General features: G+C 43.5%; 1 protein-coding gene across 3 annotated transcripts in view; it reads right to left on the bottom strand.

The window, feature by feature from the left end:
- The window catches only part of LOC106592162 (insulin-like growth factor 1 receptor), a 224,523-nt gene that overhangs the window by 105,936 nt on the left and 102,633 nt on the right, over positions 1–15,954 (bottom strand). For all 3 annotated transcript variants that reach the window (XM_082958036.1, XM_082958038.1, XM_082958037.1), the window contains exons 4-6: positions 14,330–14,627; positions 6,375–6,511; positions 3,641–3,785 (exon numbers count right to left, since the gene is read on the bottom strand). In XM_082958036.1, coding sequence (XP_082814162.1) covers positions 3,641–3,785; positions 6,375–6,511; positions 14,330–14,627 — 580 coding nt within the window. The remainder of the gene's footprint in view (positions 1–3,640; positions 3,786–6,374; positions 6,512–14,329; positions 14,628–15,954) is intronic.

The following is a 15,954-nucleotide window of genomic DNA, read 5'->3' as shown; positions in this document are numbered from 1 at the left end:
GAGGACGGGTGAGGACGGGGGAGGACAGGGGGAGGACAGGGGGAGGACAGGGTGAGGAGAGGGGGAGGAGAGGGGGAGGAGAGGGGGAGGAGAGAGTTAGGCCAAGGCCCTCTCGTGACCTCGGATGCCATTTTTGAAAACTTTCCGTTCGCTCAGTGAGGTCGAGGTGGGCCATTAGCGAGAGACATGAAGGAGCAGAGAAAAAAAAGGTCATACTATCCAGGCCTGGCAGATCCATCTCATCCACACCACCACAGAACATGTTACTGCCCTGGCAGATCCATCTCATCCACACCACCACAGAACATGTTACTGCCCTGGCAGATCCATCTCATCCACACCACCACAGAACATGTTACTGCCCTGGCAGATCCATCTCATCCACACCACCACAGAACATGTTACTGCCCTGGCAGATCCATCTCATCCACACCACCACAGAACATGTTACTGCCCTGGCAGATCCATCTCATCCACACCACCACAGAACATGTTACTGCCCTGGCAGATCCATCTCATCCACACCACCACAGAACATGTTAATGCCCTGGCAGATCCATCTCATCCACACCACCACAGAACATGTTACTGCCCTGGCAGATCCATCTCATCCTGATGTGGTTTACAGTTGAATCAGAGGATATATTACGACAGTAACAACGTATCTATTTAACAAGTTGAGAACACGTTCTGATTTACAGCAACGACCTGGGGAATAGTTACAGGGGAGAGGAGGGGAATGAACGAACCAATTGGAAGCTGGGGATGATTAGGTGACCGTGATGGTACGAGGAACAGATGGGGAATTGAGCCAGGACACCGGGATAAACACCTCGACTCTTACGATAAGTGCAATGGGATCTTTAGTGACCACAGAGAGTCAGGATACCCATTTAACATCCCATCCCGAAAGATGGCAACCCTACACAGGGCAATGTCCCCAATCATTGCCCTGGGGCATTTGGGATAATCGTTTTAGACCAGAGGAAAGTGTCCCTCCTACACCACTTCCAGCAGCATCTGGTCTCCCATCCAGGGACTGACCAGGAACAACCAGGATCAACCAGGGACTGACCAGGACCAACCAGGATCAACCAGGGACTGACTAGGACCAACCCTGCTTAGCTTCAGAAGCAAGCCAGCAGTGGGATGCAGGGAGGTCCGCTGCTGCCTAAATGTGAAATGCAGTCGTATTAAACATTGTATTAAACGCCTGACAGGATCTTTTAACATGCATGATTGAGACGTAGTTAATGAAACTCCTCTCAGACAACAGCAGGGGACAGTGTTTTCTATGAAGCAGAAAGGGAATACCGTTTCAGTCCACATTAACCCGATAGCTCCACATCGTGATAGAATAGCCATATAGAGAGACAGCTGTAATACGGACTGAAAGGCAGAGTCCTCCAACGTTATCCCTTTAGATTTAGAGAGAGTTGAGCCAGGGTTCAGGGCTCGTTGTCAAGGACAACCTACGCAGAGGAATCTCTCCCAGCATTCCCCTACAAACACCACTCAATACGCTACTTGATTACCACGGCAACGCTCAACGCCACAGCGACGGAGAGAGAGAGAGGAAGAGGAAATTCCTCAAAACAAACCATTAAGGTGAAAAGACAAAAGAACCAAGCAGATGACAGAATGTAGAGGGGAGCTGGTCCTGGTCCTCCTTTACAAAGCTGACAGAATGTAGAGGGGTGTGGAGCTGGTCCTCCTTTACAAAGCTGACAGAATGTAGAGGGGTGGGGAGCTGGTCCTCCTTTACAAAGCTGACAGAATGTAGAGGGGTGGGGAGCTGGTCCTGGTCCTCCTTTACAAAGCTGACAGAATGTAGAGGGGTGGGGAGCTGGTCCTGGTCCTCCTTTACAAAGCTGACAGAATGTAGAGGGGTGTGGAGCTGGTCCTGGTCCTCCTTTACAAAGCTGACAGAATGTAGAGGGGTGTGGAGCTGGTCCTGGTTCTCCTTTACAAAGCTGACAGAATGTAGAGGGGTGTGGAGCTGGTCCTGGTTCTCCTTTACAAAGCTGACAGAATGTAGAGGGGTGTGGAGCTGGTCCTGGTTCTCCTTTAAAAAGCTGACAGAATGTAGAGGGGTGGGGAGCTGGTCCTGGTCTTCCTTTACAAAGCTGACAGAATGTAGAGGGGTGGGGAGCTGGTCCTGGTCCTCCTTTACAAAGCTGACAGACCCAAACTACCAGTCACATTAGCATCTTGCTTTTGTATATAGACTAGTACATTGCAGACGTCAATGTAGCATTTTCTTCTGTCTGTGTGTGTGTGTGTGTGTTCTTCACAGCACTATCAACAAGGCAGGTCCTACAGGCCCTAGTTTCTACCTTCTTAACAGCACTATCAACAAGGCAGGTCCTACAGGCTCTAGTTTCTACCTTCTTAACAACACTATCAACAAGGCAGGTCCTACAGGCCCTAGTTTCTACCTTCTTAACAACACTATCAACGAGGCAGGTCCTACAGGCCCTAGTTTCTACCTTCTTAACAACACTATCAACGAGGCAGGTCCTACAGGCCCTAGTTTCTACCTTCTTAACAACACTATCAACAAGGCAGGTCCTACAGTCCCTAGTTTTGTCCTACCTGGACTACTGTTCAGTCATGTGATCAGGTGCCACAGAGGGACTTGGGGAAATTGCAATTGTCTCAGAACAGGGCAGCACGGCTGGCCCTTGGATGAACACAGAGAGCTAATATTAATAATATGCATGTCTATCTCTCCTGGCTCAAAGTGGAGGAGATATTGACTTCATCACTACTTGTATTTGTGAGAGGTATTGACATGTTGAATGCACCAAGCTGTCTGTTTAAACTACTGGCACACAGCTCAGACACCCATGCATACCTCACAAGACATGCCACCAGAGGTCTCTTCACAGTCCCCAAGTCCAGAACAGACTATGGGAGGCCCACAGTACTACATAGAGCCATGACTACATGGAACTATATTCAAATCAGGTAACTGATGCAGCAGTAGAATCAGATTTAAAAAGCATCAAAATACACCTTATGGAACAGCAGGGACTGTGAAGCAACACAAACACACACACACACACACACACACACACACACACACACACACACGTATATGTGGTAGTGGTGGAGTAGGGACCTGAGGACACACAGTCTGGGAATGTACTGTAATGATTTTAACATTTTAAAATTGCATAAACTGCCTTAATGTTGCTGGACCCCAGGAAGAGTAGCTTCTGCCTTGGCAGGAACTAACGGGGATCCATAATAAACCCCAGGAAGAGTAGCTGCTGTCTTGACAGGAACTAATGAGGATCCATAATAAACCCCAGGAAGAGTAGCTGCTGTCTTGACAGGAACTAATGGGGATCCATAATAAACCCCAGGAAGAGTAGCCGCTGCCTTGGCAGGAACTAATGGGGATCCATAAAAAAAACCAGGAAGAGTAGCTGCTGCCATGGCAGGAGCTAATAGGGATCCATAAAAAAAAACAGGAAGAGTAGCTGCTGCCTTGGCGGGAACTAATGGGGATCCATAATAAACCCCGGGAACTAATGGGGATCCATAATAAACCCCGGGAACTAATGGGGATCCATAATAAACCCCGGGAACTAATGGGGATCCATAATAAATACAGATGTGTGTGGAAACATACTCATCCATCAGTTCCTCTCCATTGATGTAGCGGAGGCTCTTGAGGAAGGACAGGGAGCCCAGCGTCTGAGAGTGTCTGATTCTCACGTAGCCCGTCACTGTCTGGATCAATCCCATGAAACTCTCCAGCTCAGACACTATGTTCTCTAGAGGAGGAGAGGAGACAGGAGTTAGGATCGTTGCCTGTCACTGTTCTCTAGAGGAGAGGAGCCAGGAGTTAGGATCGTTGCCCGTCACTGTTTCTCTAGAGGAGGAGAGGAGCCAGGAGTTAGGATCGTTGCCCGTCACTGTTCTCTAGAGGAGGAGAGGAGACAGGAGTTAAGATCATTGCCTGTCACTGTTCACTAGAGGAGACAGGAGACAGGATCGTTGCCCGTCACTGTTCTCTAGAGGAGACAGGATCGTTGCCCGTCACTGTTCTCTATATATAATATACCCTACTATAACAGGTAGTGCTATATAATATACCCTACTATAACAGGTAGTGCTATATAATATACCCTACTATAACAGGTAGTGCTATATAATAGATCCTACTATAACAAGTAGTGCTATATAATAGATCCTACTATAACAAGTAGTGATATATAATAGATCCTACTATAACAGGTAGTGCTATATATAATAATATACCCTACTATAACAGGTAGTGCTATATAATATACCCTACTATAACAGGTAGTGCTATATAATAGATCCTACTATAACAAGTAGTGATATATAATAGATCCTACTATAACAGGTAGTGCTATATATAATAATATACCCTACTATAACAGGTAGTGCTATATAATAGATCCTACTATAACAGGTAGTGCTATATATAATAATATACCCTACTATAACAGGTAGTGCTATATATAATAATATACCCTACTATAACAGGTAGTGCTATATAATATACCCTACTATAACAGGTAGTGCCTATATAATATACCCTACTATAACAGATAGTGCTATATATATATAAAATATACCCTACTATAACAGGTAGTGCTATATATAATAATAATAATAATATACCCTACTATAACAGGTATAATAATAATAATAATAATAATAATAATAATAATAATAATAATAATATACCCTACTATAACAGGTATAATAATTATAATATACCCTACTATAACAGGTAGAGCTATATAATATACCCTACTATAACAGGTAGTGCTATATAATATACCCTACTATAACAGGTAGTGCTATATAATATACCCTACTATAACAGGTAGTGCTATATAATAGATCCTACTATAACAAGTAGTGCTATATAATAGATCCTACTATAACAAGTAGTGATATATAATAGATCCTACTATAACAGGTAGTGCTATATATAATAATATACCCTACTATAACAGGTAGTGCTATATATAATAATATACCCTACTATAACAGGTAGTGCTATATAATATACCCTACTATAACAAGTAGTGATATATAATAGATCCTACTATAACAGGTAGTGCTATATATAATAATATACCCTACTATAACAGGTAGTGCTATATAATAGATCCTACTATAACAGGTAGTGCTATATATAATAATATACCCTACTATAACAGGTAGTGCTATATATAATAATATACCCTACTATAACAGGTAGTGCTATATAATATACCCTACTATAACAGGTAGTGCTATATAATAGATCCTACTATAACAAGTAGTGCTATATAATAGATCCTACTATAACAAGTAGTGATATATAATAGATCCTACTATAACAGGTAGTGCTATATATAATAATATACCCTACTATAACAGGTAGTGCTATATAATAGATCCTACTATAACAAGTAGTGATATATAATAGATCCTACTATAACAGGTAGTGCTATATATAATAATATACCCTACTATAACAGGTAGTGCTATATAATAGATCCTACTATAACAGGTAGTGCTATATATAATAATATACCCTACTATAACAGGTAGTGCTATATATAATAATATACCCTACTATAACAGGTAGTGCTATATAATATACCCTACTATAACAGGTAGTGCTATATAATATACCCTACTATAACAGGTAGTGCTATATATATATATATATATATATATATATATATATATATATATATATATATATATATATATATATATATATATATATATATATATACACACACACATACACCCTACTATAACAGGTAGTGCTATACATATATAAAATATACCCTACTATAACAGGTAGTGCTATATATAATAATAATAATAATAATAATATACCCTACTATAACAGGTATAATAATAAAAATAATAATAATAATAATATACCCTACTATAACAGGTATAATAATTATAATATACCCTACTATAACAGGTAGAGCTATATAATATACCCTACTATAACAGGTAGTGCTATATAATATACCTTACTATAACAGGTAGTGCTATATATAATATACCCTACTATAACAGGTAGTGCTATATATAATAATAATATACCCTACTATAACAGGTAGTGCTATATATAATAATAATAATAATAATAATAATAATAATAAATATACCCTACTATAACAGGTATAATAATAATAATAATAATAATAATAATATACCCTACTATAACAGGTATAATAATTATAATATACCCTACTATAACAGGTAGAGCTATATAATATACCCTACTATAACAGGTAGTGCTATATATAAAATAATATACCCTACTATAACAGGTAGTTCTATATATAATATACCCTACTATAACAGGTACGTACGTCCTCTGCGGATGTTGATTTGGAGGTTACCCTTGATGACAGTACATCCCTTCAGAGACTGGGCCGCGTCCACGGAGTCAATGACCTTCTCATCACAGATCTTATCACATAGCCCGTCACACGCACTGCAGAACATACTGGAGACGGGGGAGAGTGGGACAGGGAAAGAAACAGTCAGACAGACATAAAACATTACATTTTAGTCATTTAGCAGACGCTCTTATCCAGAGCGACTTACAGTAGTGAAAGCATACATTTTTTCCCCTCTTTTTTTTTTTCATACTGGCCCCCCGTGGGAATCGAACCCACAACCATGGCGTTGCAAACACCATGCTCTACCAACTGAGCCACACGGGACCAAGGTATACTGAACAAAAATATAAAACACAACCAACAATTTCAAAGATTTTACTGAATTACAGTTCATATGGAAATCAGTCAATTGAAGTAAATTCATTAGGTCCTAATCTCTGGATTTCACATGACTGGGAATACAGATATGCATCTGTTGGCCACAGATACCTTAACAAAAAGGTAGAGGCATGGATCGGCAAACCGGGATTCATCTGTGAAGAGAACACGTCTCCAGCGTGCCAGTGGCCATCGAAGGTGAGCATTTGCCCACTGAAATCGGTTATGACGCCAAACTGCAGTCAGATAAAGACCCTGGTGAGGACGACGAGCATGCAGATGAGCTTCCCTGAAACGGTTTCTAACAGTTAATGCAGAAATTCTTCAGTGGTGCAAACCCAGAGTTTCATCAGCTGTCCCGGCTGGCTGGTCTCAGATGAACCCAGAGTATCATCAGCTGTCCCGGCTGGCTGGTCTCAGATGAACCCAGAGTATCATCAGCTGTCCCGGCTGGCTGGTCTCAGATGAACCCAGAGTATCATCAGCTGTCCCGGCTGGCTGGTCTCAGATGAACCCAGAGTATCATCAGCTGTCCCGGCTGGCTGGTCTCAGATGAACCCAGAGTATCATCAGCTGTCCCGGCTGGCTGGTCTCAGATGAACCCAGAGTATCATCAGCTGTCCCGGCTGGCTGGTCTCAGATGAACCCAGAGTATCATCAGCTGTCCCGGCTGGCTGGTCTCAGATGAACCCAGAGTATCATCAGCTGTCCCGGCTGGCTGGTCTCAGATGAACCCAGAGTATCATCAGCTGTCCCGGCTGGCTGGTCTCAGATGAACCCAGAGTATCATCAGCTGTCCCGGCTGGCTGGTCTCAGATGAACCCAGAGTATCATCAGCTGTCCCGGCTGGCTGGTCTCAGATGAACCCAGAGTATCATCAGCTGTCCCGGCTGGCTGGTCTCAGATGAACCCAGAGTATCATCAGCTGTCCCGGCTGGCTGGTCTCAGATGAACCCAGAGTATCATCAGCTGTCCCGGCTGGCTGGTCTCAGATGAACCCAGAGTATCATCAGCTGTCCCGGCTGGCTGGTCTCAGATGAACCCAGAGTATCATCAGCTGTCCCGGCTGGCTGGTCTCAGATGAACCCAGAGTATCATCAGCTGTCCCGGCTGGCTGGTCTCAGATGAACCCAGAGTATCATCAGCTGTCCCGGCTGGCTGGTTCCAGATGAACCCAGAGTATCATCAGCTGTCCCGGCTGGCTAGTCTCAGATGAACCCAGAGTATCATCAGCTGTCCCGGCTGGCTGGTCTCAGATGAACCCAGAGTATCATCAGCTGTCCCGGCTGGCTGGTCTCAGATGAACCCAGAGTATCATCAGCTGTCCCGGCTGGCTGGTCTCAGATGAACCCAGAGTATCATCAGCTGTCCCGGCTGGCTGGTCTCAGATGAACCCAGAGTATCATCAGCTGTCCCGGCTGGCTGGTCTCAGATGAACCCAGAGTATCATCAGCTGTCCCGGCTGGCTGGTCTCAGATGAACCCAGAGTATCATCAGCTGTCCCGGCTGGCTGGTCTCAGATGAACCCAGAGTATCATCAGCTGTCCCGGCTGGCTGGTCTCAGATGAACCCAGAGTATCATCAGCTGTCCCAGCTGGCTGGTCTCAGATGAACCCAGAGTATCATCAGCTGTCCCGGCTGGCTGGTCTCAGATGAACCCAGAGTATCATCAGCTGTCCCGGCTGGCTGGTTCCAGATGAACCCAGAGTATCATCAGCTGTCCCGGCTGGCTGGTCTCAGATGAACCCAGAGTATCATCAGCTGTCCCGGCTGGCTGGTTCCAGATGAACCCAGTTTCATCAGCTGTCCCGGCTGGCTGATCCCAGATGAACCCAGTTTCATCAGCTGTCCCGGTGGCTGGTCTCAGACGATCCCAGAGGTGAAGAAGCCGGATGTGAAGGTCACGGGCTGCCATGGTTACATGTGGTCTGCGTTTATAAGGCCGGTTGGATGCATTGCCAAATTCTCTCTAAAACGACGTTGGAGGCAGTTTATGGTAGAGAAATGACCATTCAATTCTCTGGCAACAGCTCTGGTGGTGGACATTCCAGCAGTCAGCATGCCAATTGTGCTCTCCCTCAAAACTTGAGACATCTGTGGCATTGTGTTGTGTGAAAACATTTCTGGAATCTTTTAGTTCAGCTCATGAAACCAACATGTTGCATTGAGAGAGAAATGAGAGAAAAGGATAGAGGGGATAGCTGTGGATATTCACTAACGGGCAAACGTTTCAGAACACCTACTAATTCAGGGGTTTTTCCTTATTTTTACTATTTTCTACATTGTAGAATAATAGTAAAGACAAAACTATAAAATTACATATGTAATCATGTAGTAACCAAAAAAAATCAAAATACATTTTATATTTGAGATTCTGAGGACCGCCACAGGAATGGAAGACCCAGAGTTACCTCTGCTGCAGAGGATAAGTTCATTAGAGTTACCAGCCTCAGAAATTTCAGCCCAAATAAATGCTTCACAGAGTTCAAGTAACAGACACATCTCAACATCAACTGTTCAGAGGAGACTGTGTGAATCAGGCCTTCATGGTCGAAATGCTGCAAAGAAACCACTACTAAAGGACACCAATGAGAGACTTGCTTGGGCAAAGAAACACGAGCAATGGACATTAGACTGGTAGAAATTTGTCCTTTGGTTTGGAATCCAAATTTGATATTTTTGGTTCCAACAGCGGTGTGGGTGAACGGATGATCTCCGCATGTGTATTTCCCACCGTGAAGCATGGAGGAGGAGGTGTTATGATGCATTCTGCAGTGAGACACCATCCCCTCTGGTTTGGGCTTAGTGGGACTATCATTTGTTTTTCAACAGGACAATGACCCAAAACACACCTCCAGGCTGTGTAAGGGCTATTTTACCAAGAAGGAGAGTGATGGAGTGCAGCATCAGATGACCTGGCCTCCACAATCCTAGGTTGGGGTGCCTTGTAAGGATCCGAGAGGGTAATCTGCCTCTACCATCAGTCCTATTAGCCAACGTGCAATCATTGGATAATAAAATAGATGAGCTCCAATCAAGATTAACCTCGACGGGCTCGTCCCGTATGCCGGACGGACATCCAGCGAAAAAATCCTATCGCCATTAGCATAACGAAATGTATTATTATTTTTTTTTCAAATATAGGACTATGTCATATCGTTTTATAGATACACCTCTCCTGAATCGAACCACGTTGTCCGATTTCAAAAAGGCTTTACAGCAAAAGCAAAACATTAGATTATGTTAGAGGAGTATATCGTAAAAGTAGCCACATAGCCATTTTCCGACCAACCACATGCATCACAAATAACCAAAAAAACAGCTAAATGCAGCACTAACCTTTTACAAACTTCATCAGATGACACTCCTAGGACATCATGTTACACAATACATGCATTCTTTTGTTCGATAAAGTTCATATTTGTATATAAAAACAGCATTTTACATCGGTGCGTAACGTTGACTAACTATTTTCCCTCAAATGCATCCGGTGAAACAGTGCTACAATTTACTAAATTACTATTTGAAAACATTTTTCAAATGTAATATTGTCATTCTAAGATTTATAGATGAATATCTCTTGAAAGCACCTGTAATGCCAGATTTAAAAATAACTTTACTGGGTAATCACACTTTGCGATAAAAAGGGGATGCGATACTCAGAAAATAGGCTAGAAATACAGGTCAGCGCCATCTTGGAACAATCGCATATCAAATCTAGTCTTGTATACTATTGTCAATAATCCCTTACCTTTGGTTGTCTTCATCAGAAAGCACTTCCAGGAATCCCAGGTCCACAACAAATGTATTTTCGTTCGAAAAAATGACTCCTTTATGTTCCAATAGCTTGTTCTTGTTAGCGCGTCTGAAGGCTGCTCCAAAACTTCCGTCGTGCGCGGGACAGCTCTTTCGGAAAAATGCATTTTTTTTTCATTTAGGTTCGTTCAAACATGTCAAACGTTGTATAACATAAATCTTTAGGGCCTTTTTCAACCAGAGCTCCAACAAGATTTAAGGGGGATGATTGCATTGTCTTTCAAAACGTTTCGAAAGGGGAGGGTAGCCAGGGGCGCCGGCGTCATAATGGTGATGGCCCTCCTCATGTGACCAATTTCAACAGCGTCTCATTCATTCAGTTTTCACAGTAGGAGACTCAAATCACTTTGTAAAGACTGGGGACATCTAGTGGAAGCAATAGGACGTGCTCAATGAACCATTGCTCACTGTGTGAATTACAGGCAAAGTGGTGAAGTTGAGTCCGCAATTCAGAATTCCACATCCTGTTACGATCGGTCTCGGGGTTTTGACTGCCATACGAGTTCTGTTATACTCACAGACACCATTCAAACAGTTTCAGAAACTTCAGGGTGTTTTCTATCCACAAGTATTAATTATATGCATATCCTAGCTTTTGAGTTTGAGTAGGAGGCCGTTTAAAATGGGCACAATTCCCCCCCCCCCCCCAAAAAAAAATTAAAATACAAATTCGCTGGAGCGCCCCCATCCTAGGCGACCGTCAAGAGGCTAACCTACCAACAGGACATTAAAAACTGTAATATCTTATGTTTCACTGAGTCGTGGCTGAAGGACGACATGGACAACATACAGCTGGGCTGGGTTTTCGCTGCATCGGCTAGATAGAACAGTTGCCTCTGGTCAGTGTCCATTTGTAAATAACTGCTGGTGCACGAAATCTAATATTAAGAAAGTCTCGAGGTATTGCTCGCCTGAGGTAGAGTATCTCATGATAAGCTGAAGACCACACTAATTACCAAGAATGTTTTAATCTATATTTTTCTTAGCCGTCTATATACTACCACAAATCGTTGCTGGTAGTAAGACCGCACTCAATAAGCTGTATACGTACATAAGCAAACAAGAACATGCTCATCCAGAGAAGGCGCTCCTAGTGGCTGGGGACTTTAATGCAGGGAAACTTAAATCAGTTTGACCTCATTTCTACCAAAATGTCACATGTACAACCAGAGGGGAAAAAAAAACTCCAGACCATCTTTACACCACACAGAGAAATGTACAAAGCTCTCCCTTGCCCTCCATTTGGAAAATCTGACCATAATTCTATCCTCCTGATTCCTGCTTACAAGCAAAAACTAAAGCAGGAAGTACCAGTGACTCACTCAATACGGAAGTTGTCAGGTGAAGCAGATTCTAAACTACAGGACTGTTTTGCTATCACAGACTGGAACATGTTCAGGGATCATCCAATGGCATTAAGTACATCATATCGGTCACTGGCTTCATCAGTACATACCGCAACCAGAAGCCATGGATTACAGGCAACATCCACACTGAGCTAAAGGGTAGAGCTGCCGCTTTCAAGGAGCGGGACTCTAACCCAGACGCTTATAAGAAATCCCGCTATGCCCTCCGAAGAACCATCAAACAGGCAAAGCGTCAATACAGGACTAAGATCGAATCGTACTACACCGGCTCCGATGTGGCAGGGCTTGCAAACTATGACTGACTACAAAGGGAAACACAGCCGCGAGCTGCCCAGTAACACGAGCCTACCAGACGAACTAAATTACTTCTATGCTCGCGTCGAGGCAAGCAACACTGAAGCATGCATGAGAGCGTCAGCTGTTCCGGACGACTGTGTGATCATTCTCTCCATAGCCAATGTGAGTAAGATCTTTAAAACAGGTCAACATTCACAAGGCTGCAGGGCCAGATGGATTACCAGGACAGGTACTCCGAGCATGCGTTGACCAACTGGCAAGTGTCTTCACTGACATTTTCAAACGCTCCCTGTCCGAGTCTGTAATACCAACATGTTTCAAGCAGACCACCATAGTCTCTGTGCCCAAGAACACTCAGGTAACCTGCCTAAATGACTACCAACCCATAGCACTCACATCTGTAGCCATGAAATGCTTTGAAAGGTTGGTCATGGCTCACATCAACACCATTGTCCCAGAAACCCTAGACACACTCCAATTTGCATTCCGCCCCAACAGATCCACAGAGGATGCAATCTCTATTGCACTCCACAATCCACTTTCCCACCTGGGCAAAAGGAACACCTACGTGAGAATGCTGTTCATTGAGCAGAGCTCAGCGTTCAACACCATACTGCCCTCAAAGCTCATCACTAAGCTAAGGACCCTGGGACTAAACACCTCCCTCTGCAACTGGATCAAAACAAATGGAATACCTGACGGGCCGCCCCCAGGTGGTAAGGGTAAGTAATAACACATCTGCAATGCTGATCCTCAACACTGGAGCTCCCCAGGGGTGTGTGCTCAGTCCCCTCCTGTACTCCCTGTTCACTCATGACTGCACGGCCAGGCACGACTCCAACACCATCATGAAGTTTGCTGATGGCACAACAGTGGTAGGCCTGATCACCGACAACGACGAGACAGCCTATAGGGAGGAGGTCAGAGACCTGGCCGTGTGGTGCCAAGACAACAACTTCCCACTAGGTGATCAAGACAAAGGAGATGATTGTGGACTACAGGAAAAGGAGGATCGAGCACGCCCCCATTCTCATCGACGGGGCTGCAGTGGAGCAGGTTGAGAGTTTCAAGTTCCTTGGTGTCCACATCAACAACAAACTAACATGGTCCAAGCACACCAAGACAGTCGTGAAGAGGGCACGACAAAACCTACTCCCCCTCAGGAGACTGAAAAGATTTAGCATTGGTCCTCAGATCCTCAAAAGGTTTTACAGCTGCACCATCGAGAGCATCCTGACTGGTTGCATCACCGCCTGGTATGGCAACGGCTCGGCCTCCCACCGCAAGGCACTACAGAGGGTAGTGTGTACGGACCAGTACATCACTGGGGCCAAGTTTCCTGTCATCCATGACCTCTAGAACAGGCGGTGACAGAGGAAGGCCCAAACAATTGCCAAAGACTCCAGTCACCCAAGACAGACTGTTCTCTCTCTGCTACTGCACGGCAAGCGGTACCGGAGCGCCAAGTCTAGGTCCAAGAGGCTTCTAAACAGCTTCTACCCCCAAGCCATAAGACTCCTGAAAATGTAATCAAATGGCTACCCGGATTATTTGCATTGGCCCCCCCCACCCCAATTCTTACACTGCTGCTACTCTGTTTATTATCTATGCATAGTCATTTTAACTCTACCGACATGTACCTTTTACCTCAATTACCTCGACTAACCTGTGCCCACGCACATTAACTCTATACCCCCTGTATATAGTCTCGCTACTGTTATTTTATTGTTGCTAATTAATTATTTGTTATTTTTCATTTATTTTTTAATTCAGGTTATTTTAGTAAATACTTTAACACTTATTTTTCTTAAAACTGCATTGTTTTAAGGGCTTGTAAGTAAGCATTTAACTGTAACGTCTACACCTGTTGTACTCGGCGCATGTGACAAATAACATTTGGTTTTATTAGCAGCACAACACAACACCTATATCGTCTAAGGACTCAGACTGAGGAGTCCTGTTGATCCCACAGGTCTGAATGACAAGTACTAGAGAAAGTCATAGCTATATAATAGCCTCTGTCTCCATCTGCTGGACAGTTTGAAGAAGAAAAACCCCACTCACCTCTTGCTCTTGTTGCGCATGAATCCAGAAGGACAGTCAGACATGCACTCTCTTCTGTGAATGACGAAACGGTCGTAGTCGGACAGGTGGACGTGGGAGCAGAAGTCCAGGGTGACGCAGCGCCAGCCTTCGAACTTATAGGTGTCGGGGGGACAGTCTGGAACGCAGCGCCCCTCGTGGTAGTAGTGGAGACAGGCAGCGCAGGATGTATCAGTGTTCGGTTCAGTACAGCTTCCCAGACACTGGCCATGACAACACTCACCATCCCGTGTACACGCATGGCACTTATCAGGACACACTAGAGAGAGACAGAGAGAGAGAGACAGAGAGAGAGACAGAGAGAGAGACAGAGAGACAGAGAGAGAGACAGAGAGAGACAGAGAGAGAGAGAGAGAGAGACACAGACACAGAGACAGAGACACAGACAGAGAGAGAGACACAGAGACACAGACACAGAGACACAGACAGAGAGAGAGACACAGAGACACAGACACAGAGACACAGAGAGAGACACAGAGAGAGACACAGAGAGAGACACAGAAAGAGACACAGAGAGAGACACAGAGACAGAGACACAGAGACAGAGAGAGGAGACAGAGAGAGACACAGAGACAGAGAGAGACACAGAGACAGAGAGAGGAGACAGAGAGAGGAGACAGAGAGAGGAGTCAGTTAATGACTTGACATAGGGAATGAGTACCCATTAAACCCATTTCCATCTTGGATAAAAATATAAATAATAATAATAATAATAATAATAATAATAATTCAGCACAACATAGGTACAGCAGATCCCCTTACTGTACAGAACACTGACATGTACTTTCAGAGGCCATTCAATACAATACTCATCATTAAAACTAAAAGCAGTTTAGGTCAAAAGAGATGAGACTAATATAGGAAACAGAGGAAGTAACAAACTGAACTGTAGAGGCACAAAATAGGTTAGAAGAAAAACACTAAAAGAAAATGGAGGAACTTATTCAAGAACGATGAAGTGTAATGTATTACAACAATAAAGCGAATTGGATGGAAAATAATGGGGAAAAATTCAACAAGAAATATTGAATCTTCAACATAGAAATGCTACCAAAAAGAATTGAGAGAAACTCGTTACAAATGATGGTCACCCATGATTCACCCAACTATATTATGAAAGTATTTTAAGCACATGTTTTATCTCCTCCATTTCCACTGAATTATGTTAAGGATTTATTTCCAAATCACAATAATAATAATAATAAATATAACATTAACACAATTATAGAAAGACCTGTGTGAAGGCCAACTTACAAAATAGTAACTTGAGGGAATAAAATATTTTCAGTCTGGAAAAACACCAGGGCATGATGGGATACCAGACATTTATTTGATGTACTCAAATGTCCATTATTAGCATGATATAAATTACAAATGGTAGACCTTCAGGTACTCAAAAAGAAGGTCTGATTTCATTACTACTAAAACAGGACCCAAGTGGTTTAGTATAAAGATCCAGTCCATTTAAAAAAAACATCACAACTTCAATGCTGTGATGCGAAAATCCTGGTGAAATGCAAAGCACATAGAATAACAAAAAGGTTTTACCAGATATTATTGTTCATCCTGATCAGACAGGTTTTTTT

The sequence above is a fragment of the Salmo salar genome, chromosome 11, assembly GCF_965601325.2.
Source record: "Salmo salar chromosome 11, fSalSal1, whole genome shotgun sequence".
NCBI lineage: Eukaryota > Metazoa > Chordata > Actinopteri > Salmoniformes > Salmonidae > Salmo > Salmo salar.
The sequence above is the reverse complement of the archived record's forward strand: the minus strand, read 5'-3'. Positions and strand labels throughout refer to the sequence as shown.